The sequence below is a fragment of the Sander vitreus genome, chromosome 23 (genome assembly GCF_031162955.1).
Source record: "Sander vitreus isolate 19-12246 chromosome 23, sanVit1, whole genome shotgun sequence".
Lineage (NCBI taxonomy): Eukaryota > Metazoa > Chordata > Actinopteri > Perciformes > Percidae > Sander > Sander vitreus.
In genome coordinates this window covers 11,115,369-11,125,689 of record NC_135877.1, presented here as the reverse complement: position 1 = coordinate 11,125,689, position 10,321 = coordinate 11,115,369, and the positions used below count along the sequence as shown (strand labels likewise).

Here is a 10,321-nt window from a genome sequence, read left to right as displayed (position 1 = left end):
GGTCACATGACGCGGAACTGGATTGAATTGTTTCAGCGTTGTTGTGTTTACATCAACAGCTCCTCGTTTACATACCGCGTGCAGGTTCGTTGAGTAAACAAACAGTTCAATAATTATTATATCTTCACAATAAATGTATATTATCGTGTAAAAACAGGCATGTGCTTTGCTTTCTTTGTTGTAGCAGGTACAGCTCTCTGTCAGCACAGTCGAGGTAGGATTTGTGTGTAGGATACGGATAGTACTGTAATAGACGGGTTATTTCGCATGTATAACCTAGGCTTAAGCATAATAAAAAACACCTATGATCTTTCTTAACCTCCAGACATCTTTTTTTTTAAGGTGTGCCGTAACTCTGACTGCTTTTAAAGGCTTAAAACCCTAATATTCTCTGCTGCCGTCTAATGAAATTATCGCATTGTATTTATCTGATTTGGTATAAATGTTTACATTCTCTTTTGGATTCTCTCTTTTAAAGTCTAGTTCTCTCTTAAATACATGTACATCGCTGTAACATTGCATTAAGTGTATAAATTGTGCCATATAAATACATAGGCTATGACTTGTTTTTGTCAGCTTACACATTTTGTTATTACATTTTATCTTTGTCCTTTTCAGCAACAAGAACACGTGAGAACTCTGCAGTGTTTGGATGAAGTGACCATGAAGCAGGACATTGATGCAGTGAACGTCCCTGCGTGCTTCATATCAAACCATGAAGGTTTTCTTGGAAGCATAAAAAACTTTATCAAAGACTTTGTGGTGACTGAGATAGACATCACTGGACAGCGTGTTAACACAGCAGCAGCAGCAGCAGCCGCCACACAGACACCAGACTGGGCCTCCTCAGATAAAAACAATGAAAGCAGTGCAGAATGTAAGTGGAATAATTATTCCGTAGTCTCACAGGACACTGATTTTTCAGCTGATTGTGGGTTAGATGTCACTATACCCAGTCCAGGCAGTTTTGATTTAAGTGTGATTTTAGGCCAGCCAGTCAGCGAAGAGCTTGAGCAGTTTGTGTTGACTCTCAAAGAAAAGCCCACCAAGCAGGAGCTCTCTCTGGGATCCTTTGCTGACAAACACCACAGAGCTAACGTGCACCGGGCCGTCAGACACCGCTTTCCCTTCCTCATGACTGTCACTATTCAGCCTGAGATCAGGGTGAGGGAAGACCCAGACTACAGAGAGCTCTCCCAGCTGGTTACAGAGGACGAAGCAGAGGACTTCTTCAGGTTCATAGATGCCAAAGTGCGAGGCTCATCCTATATGTTTGGACCTGATAACGATAAGGAACACAGGACGGCGGTCCACCACTTCCTGAGCCGAAGGTTTGGCAAACTGGTGGAGACTAAAAGCTTCACAGACCAGGGGACAACAGCTATCTCGGTTAGGCTGAGAGAGCAAGGGAGGCCGAAGAAAAGAACCGCCGAGGAACGTAAAGAAGAAGAAGTTTATACTGGTAAGGTGTAGAATTGCAACCTTTTAATCATGACTACTGTATGTTCTCGATACTTACAATTTCAGAAAATAACACCTGCCTATGTGTTAAGATTCTGAACCCATAATTTGCATTTCGTGATGTTTGTGAATGTGCCAAGTAAAAAACAAAATGCAGAAAAGCATGGGAAAGCAAGTAAACAATCGGACAACACATTTTCTGTTATTTGTAGGGCCTGAGTCAACTGACTCTCACAAGATGACTCAGCATACCTCATCACCAATCATGCACCAATTGATATCTTTAAATATTTTTATCAAATGAGGTCATTGGGGAAGGAAAGTAAGGACATAAAAAATGAAATAATGTAGTTTTCTATTTCAAGGTGTAGTCAAAAAATTATAATTAAATAATAAATCATTTTCTAATCCCGATTTCTCATAACTCATCATTTAAAAGAAATAATACAGCTGTGTTGTGTGTGTCATCTCTTTCAGCTTTCACTCTGCGAAAGGAGAACCTGGAGACTCTGGAGGCCATCAGCTACATGGCAGCCGCTCTCGGGGTCCTACCGTCAGATTTCACTTACGCTGGGATCAAGGATAAGAGAGCCATCACCTACCAGTCTATGGTGGTCAAGAAGGTCTCAACTCAACGGTAGTTCTGCGTTTCTTTCATGGATTTTGGTTTCCAAATCACTTTTTCCCTATCCGCACGTTGCAGAGACAAACTGCTGCAACAATCCTAAGCTGTTAAGGTTCTTTTATTATTGTGTGAGTTCCCTTTGAAGCCTCAAAATCAATGCCAAAAATCAACCACTTATTGGTTTATATGATGTTTTCTATCACTAGGTTGAAAGAGAAGACAGCTGAGTTTGAGAAGAGAGGGATGCGTCTGTCTCAGATCCGCTCCATCAGCGAGCCTCTCAGGCTTGGACGACTGCAGGGGAACCACTTTGACCTGGTGGTCCGCGACCTGAGACCACACAGTGACGCACACTCCTCTGGAGCAGACAAACACACTCGCCTGGCAGCGCTGGTAAAGGAAGCAGTGGAGAATGTCAAGGTATCATTAAAAATAATTTAATTTTAGTTGATGTTTCTTTTAATTTGTGACATCAAACGTTGTTGATCTATGTTTTTTTTTTTTTAGCACAATATATGCTTATGATACCACATGATGTCTATGTGAAATGTATACCCACATTTTCTAAAATCGAATACATGTCTAATGTTGATTTAAACTTAAAGGGATATTACAACATGCGTTGCTTACTTCCTTTACATTTCTTCGATTGAAGGAGTGATGTGGCCATTGGTACAGCAGCCTTCACAACTTTAGATTCAAAACGAGGTGCCATTTACACTTTATAATTAAACAAGATTTATGAGATTTATTTTTTATTTTAATTTTATTTTGAGTCAATCTCACATACACCATCCTGCTGCTGGAAATACTCACTAGAGCACCAAATGTGTAATAATCCGCGGCTGAAAATAGTCCCCAACAAATACGCTATTTCCTCCTGTTTAAGTCATATTGCTGAAAACTATAATGCCCAGCTGTTTTAGGAAACGATTGAAAAAAAATGTCAACACGTTTATGAAGATTTACGTCTTCAGTAGGAACCTATGAACTTGGCGCAAAGAGCCACAGACAGGACAGGAAAGACAAACCACGACATTTTTGCTGTTAGTCTCTTTATGGGCTTTGTTGATAAGCAAAATATAGAACATTACCAGCCTGCTGTTGAGTAGTCCTTAAAATGTGCTAGTGATTTTTCAAACTCTTTGCAGGCCAGAGGTTTTGTCAACTACTATGGACCACAGAGGTTTGGGAACGCGCAGAGCATTCAGTCTGACTGTGTAGGACTAGCTTTACTCAAAGAAGACATGGTAAGTGTTGCAGACAATTATTACGTACATGGCCAGATGTTACCTGGCCAGAAGCCTGAAACACTTCCAGAGGGAAGAATAGTGTCATCTCAGAAAAATAATTCACATTTAAGCCCTATCAGACTGCACTATACTGTGTTGTTAGTGTATGTTGTGATTGTGTGTGTGTGTGTGTGTGTGTGTGTGTGTGTGTGTGTGTGTGTGTCTGTCTGTGTGTCTGTGTCTGTGTCAGGTGAGCGCTGTGCGTCTTTTCTTCACTCCAGAGGACAGCAATGATCCTCAGAGCCATGCGAAGAGACACTTCCTCCAAACAGGTTAGAGCTGAAGCAACACTGAGTTTCAGTTTTCTTAAAAAACGACTAAAGATGATGTGAAAGTTGCTTCCCAAGAACGTTTCAATGCTGCCATATTGCTGTAACACTGCAGTAACTACCCAGTTCCTCGTTTCAAAGAATCTTCTGAAATCTGTGATATTCTGTAGAAAACCCATAATTTTTTTGTAGTGTAGGGGGAAGTACAGACTCTGTACTACACACTACACTCAATATTAAATTTAAATAATTAATAAATAACCAGCTTTTAAAAATAACAGTTGCAATGTGCAATTTTAAGCTCATTAAACTATTTTCAAAAGAAGTGCTACAACAATTTTACTGGCATTGCTCCCATTATCCTCCGTGACACGCTCTCTTCCACTTTGCCTGACAACTCTTCTCCAAAACAAACCGTGCTGAGATAACAGAGCTCAGCCCATAGCTTCACTCACTGCAGCAGATAGTATGCGTGAAATAAAAACAGGACACGTAATTTCACTGTGTGTAGTGTTAACTACGCTAACTAACCGTGTATTGTGAACCGCGTGTAGTGATTAAAAAAAAAACAGACAACAGCTGTGTCTCAAAGACCGGGCAACAGCCGGGACGTTGAGAATCCACGCGCGAGAGGTGATGGATATTTCCAGTGACTTTGTCATGTATTCACTTCATTGAAACAAGAGAAGAAAGCCTCACTGATGTGAAGAACAGGACAGAGAAACATATATAAATGCTCTCTGCCTGCCGTATGCTAACGCTCCAGTAAGTCCACTCACCCCGCGATGGTGAAATGGCGATTTATCCCTTTAAATGTGAATAAATGACAGTTACACTCACCGCCAGCAAATGCTCTTTCCGTTGTGATTGGTGGTATCTTTACAACTCGCCATTACCTTGTTTCCTACAGACTGTGTTGATGCGACTTGCGGTTATATATATATATATATATTTTTTTTTTTTGAAGACTCAGTTAAGGCGGCATGCGCTTGTTGTTAAGGCGGGCTGCCTAAACTGCAAAGTGCTGCGGGAAACCCTGACCTTAATGTGGATCTTTTTTTTGCACCTTAGAATTAAACATGCAGCAAGTGTTTCACTCTCTTTATCACTCTTCATCACAGATAACGCTAAGGAGTCTTTGGCTCTGATGCCATTGTCGAAAGCCAGGGAACGGTTGATGCTTCGGGCCCTGAACCGCTACGGTACAGGTCCGGATGGTTGTACCCAAGCTTGGCTCAGCCTGCCCCACAGCATGAGAGTCTTCTACCCACACGCCTACTGCAGCAGGTCAGCTGCAAGGAAAATACCCTTAAACGGCTTTTTTATGGGATTCCTTCCCAGTTCAAACACAAACACATTTTACAAAGCTCCATTGCAGCAACTGGGAGAAAAAGACATTGCTTATTTGCACTTTGACAGAGATTGTTTAAAAAAAGAAGGCAAAATTACATTCCACAGCTATACTGCTCCATTCAGTTTCAGGATTTAACCTAGCCCCAGTTTGGGCCTTTCTTTGATATTATTATTATTACATTTGAGTCACAAAGCGTCTGATTTTCAGAAAAATATTTAAAACCTAGAAGGTCTTTAACAACACTATTGTTGTTCTCAAGGCATTTCCAGATTTTAACACGTTGAGATTGTATTTTGTATCCAGGGAGCTGGAATATGACATATGTCCTTGCTATTTTTGTAAAACACAAGCAAAAATGCACACACACTTTTTTGTATGAACGTATAACATGTAAAGTTTACAATGTAAAGTAACGTCAACATACACAAATACAACTGATATAAAAATGTTTAATTTTGGTTGAAATTGCACAATTTGAGCAAGGAGATATATCGTTTCTAGGTAGCATTTTAGTTTGGATTAGAAAAGTTAGTTTTTTTTCATTGTTCTTCATCCAGATGCTTAGAAGAGACTTTAAGGGTTCTGGAAATAATCAGTATGGGGAATAAAAGCCTGATTTAATAGTTTAATAGTGATAATTCTGCAAATATGTTTATGCTTGTCAGAGTGTGGAACGAGGCAGTGGCACACAGGCTAACTACTCTGGGCCACACTGCCAGGCAAGGAGACCTGGTGTGGATGAAGGAAGACACAGGAGAGACCAGCTTGTCTCAGGTAAGAGAGGATGATCTGTTTTTAGGATAGTAGCCTATAGAAAAGATCAGAGTAGAGGAGAAAAGATGATTTATTATGTAGGATGTAATGCTGGTATCTTTTTGCTACTCTAGAGCAAAGTCTTGCTTTGAGCCAGACTAGGTATGTGACTACACGCGCCTGTGACATTAACGCCCTCTTGGGGCACAAACGCGCAAACTAGGTGCTAATATGGGTCTAATATACAGGTGCTGGTCATATAATTAGAATATCATGAAAAAGTTGATTTATTTCAGTAATTCCATTCAAAAAGTGAAACTTGTATAATGTATACATTCATTCCACACAGACTGATATATTTCAAGTGTTTATTTCTTTTACTTTTGATGATTAGAACTGAAAACTAATGAAAACCCCAAATTCAGTATCTCAGAAAAGTAGAATATTGTGACAAGGTTCAATATTGAAAACACCTGCAAAGGCCTTTAAATGGTCTCTCAGTCTAGTTCTGTAGGCTACACAATCATGGGGAAGACTGCTGACTTGACAGCTGTCCAAAAGACGACCATTGACACCTTGCGCAAGTAGGGCAAGACACAAAAGGTCATTGCTAAAGAGGCTGGCTGTTCACAGAGCTCTGTGTCCAAGCACATTAATAGAGAGGCGAAGGGAAGGAAAAGATGTAGTAGAAAAAAGTGTACAAGCAATAGGGATAACCGCACCCTGGAGAGGATTGTGAAACAAAACCCCTTCAAAAATGTGGGGGGGGGGGGGATTCACAAAGAGTGGACTGCAGCTGGAGTCAGTGCTTCAAGAACCACGCACAGACGTATGCAAGACATGGGTTTCAGCTGTCGCATTCCTTGTGTCAAGCCACTCCTGAACAAGACACAGCGTCAGAAGCGTCTCGCCTGGGCTAAAGACAAAAAGGACTGGACTGCTGCTGAGTGGTCCAAAGTTATGTTCTCTGATGAAAGTACATTTTACATTTCCTTTGGAAATCAAGGTCTCAGAGTCTGGAGGAAGAGAGGAGAGGAACAGAATTCACGTTGCTTGAAGTCCAGTGTAAAGTTTCCACAGTCAGTGATGGTTTGGGATGCCATGTCATCTGCTGGTGTTGGTCCACTGTTTTCTGAGGTCCAGGGTCAACGCAGCCGTCTACCAGGAAGTTTTAGAGCACTTCATGCTTCCTGCTGCTTTATGGAGATGCAGATTTCATTTTCCAACAGGACTTGGCACCTGTACACAGTGCCAAAGCTACCAGTACCTGATTTAAGGACCATGGTATCCCTGTTCTTAATTGGCCAGCACACTCGCCTGACCTTAACCCTATAGAAAATCTATGGGGTATTGTGAAGAGGAAGATGCGATGCGCCAGACCCAACAATGCAGAAGAGGTGAAGGCCACTATCAGAGCAACCTGGGCCTCTCATAACACCTGAGCAGTGCCACAGACTGATCGACACCACGCCGCATTGCTGCAGTAATTCAGGCAAAAGGAGCCCCAACTAAGTATTGAGTGCTGTACATGCTCATACTTTTCAGTTGGCCAACATTTCTAAAAATCCTTTTTTTGTATTGGTCTTAAGTAATATTCAAATTTTCTGAGATACTGAATTTGGGGTTTTCATTAGTTGTCAGTTCTAATCATCAAAATTAAAAGAAATAAACACTTGAAATATATCAGTCTGTGTGGAATGAATGTATACATTATACAAGTTTCACTTTTTGAATGGAATTACTGAAATAAATCAACTTTTTCATGATATTCTAATTATATGACCAGCACCTGTATATAATATAATAAGTAAACCTTAGAAATATATCAAACACAAATGGAAACAACTCAAGTGTCTGGGTTTAAATCAGTATCTGTGCTGGTTTATTAAGCAGTGAATGAGTACTTACAACATCCAAGGTTTTCCTTTCTAGCTGAAAATAAACCGAAACATCATCACGAAAGGAGAAAAATGTAAACGGGTTGAATGTCAGGAGTCCAATATGTACAATTTTGTATTTTACAGTCTTGTAAAAGAGTTGAAGTTCAAAATCCTCAAAGTCCAAATATAAAAAGTCCCAGGGGACGTTGTCCGAAGGCTCATAAATAGTCCTGTTCAATAGGGAAACATTTTGCCAACACCATGCCAGTTCTACAGACCTTTCCTTCTTTGATTTTTCCAGATCCATGTGGTGACGGACCAAGAGGAGCAAGAGGAAGTGTACACACTGGGACATGTATGTAGTTTAGGGAAATACATCTAATTTAAACTACCATTTCTACTTTTACCACTACTTTTTTCTACTCACCACTGTTGCTGCTGTGTTACTATCATGTCAGGTGTTGCTACCGATGCCAGGAAACACTGTGAAGTATCCAGAAAACGCCATGGGGACTTGGTTCCAGGAGAGACTGGCCAGGGACGGACTGGATGCCTGTCGCTTCAGAGTCAGCAACCTCAAACTAAATCTGCCTGGCTGCTACCGTCCCCTGCTGGCTCTACCACGCAACCTCAGCTACCAGCTGCAGAGTGCAGCCTGTGGGGAGGGAGGAGGAGAGGGGCCAGGAAACTGCAGTAGAAATAGTGACAGGCAGCTTAATGGCACAACAGTAGAAGGGAAGCAGGACTTGCTCACTCTCACCTTAAACTTGGACCTGGACTCCTCCTGCTATGCTACTATCTGTCTCAGAGAGATCATGAAGTGTGACCCTTAAGGGCAAGGGACGTTGGTCCTGTTGTGTTTCTACATACTTTGCAGAAGAGAAGGAGCTTTCTTGTTTTTAGTTTTTGTAACCCATCATTGTGATACAGTATTAGTAGCCTTTTGGTTTGTTGTTGAAGTAATGAGCATAAGAATGTGTTTATAAATGGAAAAAATATGCATCATGTGCAATTGATAAAACAAACGAACAAATCTAAATGTAAAAGCGTGTAAACAGTGTCTGTGTTTTGTGCCATGAATAAAACCTTTAGAAATAAATATGCTTTTCTTTTTTTCTCTCCACTTTTTAATACAAATCTCTGTACTGTTATTTTGAGGTTTTAAGTATTCCCACTCATACACTCACTTTTTGCATCCCATTCTACATTTGAATAAATCTGCAATTCCTCACAACTGAAAGTTTTACAAATGTGAAAACATAGGCCCATAAATTAATAACTCAATGTAAAATGTGTGGTAATTTGCCAAGATATAACTTTTAGATAACAAAATACATTTGGCTAAATAAGTAATCATAATTAGTATCCTACATTCTTCTGTCATCTAGGAAAAAAATCAAGTGGGGTGTTAAAAAGCTACAGACACTCCTTTTACCATGTCCACAAATAAAGAAATATGTTTTTAAAGAAATATTTAATGCTGTATTTTTGGCTTTCTGGTAGCTCTCAAAGTGTTTTTCGCTACCATCCACAATTAGTTTTTTTTTCTTCAGCTGTGACCATGTCTTTTGTGCATTGCATTGTGGGACAATAGTGTCCATCCATCAGCAATCTCAAAAAGTCAGTGGATTTACACTCAGTTGTTTATTAGATACACCTACCTAAAACTAATGCAGTCAAAAAGTCCTGCAATAAATCCTACCTTTATAAAGGCTACAATGCAGAAGCTGTAGTGTGCATAGAGCGTGCTTTCAGTATACTGAATTTGGTCACTTTACATAGCATACTAACAATTAAAATGACTTGGAATCGGACACTTCTCATTTTTACTGTTTGGTTATTGTACTGTCCACTAATCACCACTAGATGGAAACAACATACAATCATAGTTAATCACATAACTTCACTCCTCCTCTAACTGTAATGTAAAAAGATAGTTTAAATGTGTTTGTAAAAGTGAGCAAATGTTTTAATTTACTAAGTGTCCACCAAACAAGCTTCAGCCATGTTGGCATCATATTGAGTTCCTTATCTGTGAGAAAGTAGCACCTGCACCAAATTACTAAAAGGTTAATGGTGTTAATGAGTTTATAACACTCCTAATCTGGGACTAAATCCATCGTGCCAGTTCATATGAGCCACTCTTTAAAAAAACAAAAAGAAGAAGAGCTGTGCACCAGCAGGAGATGGATTTCAGAACCAATATAAAAAAAATGAAGCATTAAACTCTGGTGTAATTATGATGCTTAGGGGAAGCATTCGATCTGCAGCGTTTGCCTCCTGTGACTAATTTATGCAATTTTGATGAGAATGTTTAAAGATAGCAGCATTTTAAACCCTCATGAGTAACTCACATTGGATATACCTCTGGGCTGTTTATAACACTCGTTACTGAGCAATGTGAAACGTGACTATATGGACATTTTAGTTGGAGGTGGGTTCTGACATGCAGTCTGTCATTAACCCATAGCGCCGGTTGATAAAGTGCCTGCCTGTAAGCTAAACTGTCTGCCAAGGAGGCACATTAGCAGTAATGAGTTTCTTCACCGTTTCAGGACTTTGGTTACAAAATGACATTCTATCCGTCAGAAAGGAGAGATGATAATTGAAATCCTTGCAGTACCACTTGAATCCTATGCCGTGTATCAAATATTTTAATGTTTCTTGCCATGGGAGTTAAACTTAAT

General features: G+C 40.0%; 1 protein-coding gene across 2 annotated transcripts; it reads left to right on the top strand.

Annotated features, from left to right (window-relative positions):
• pus7l (pseudouridine synthase 7 like) lies at positions 1–8,733 on the top strand. Of its 2 annotated transcripts, XM_078242900.1 has the most exons (11): positions 14–84; positions 185–214; positions 619–1,462; positions 1,939–2,098; positions 2,293–2,506; positions 3,238–3,336; positions 3,569–3,650; positions 4,769–4,934; positions 5,667–5,775; positions 7,936–7,989; positions 8,093–8,733. In XM_078242900.1, exons 3-11 carry the CDS (start codon positions 664–666, stop codon positions 8,465–8,467), a joined length of 2,058 nt encoding a protein of 685 aa, XP_078099026.1. In that variant the 5' UTR covers positions 14–84; positions 185–214; positions 619–663; the 3' UTR covers positions 8,468–8,733. The 2 variants fall into 2 exon arrangements, with proteins under 2 accessions (XP_078099025.1, XP_078099026.1); XM_078242899.1 differs by lacking the exon at positions 185–214 and having other exon boundaries at positions 1–84.
• Positions 8,734–10,321: the final 1,588 nt, after the last annotated feature.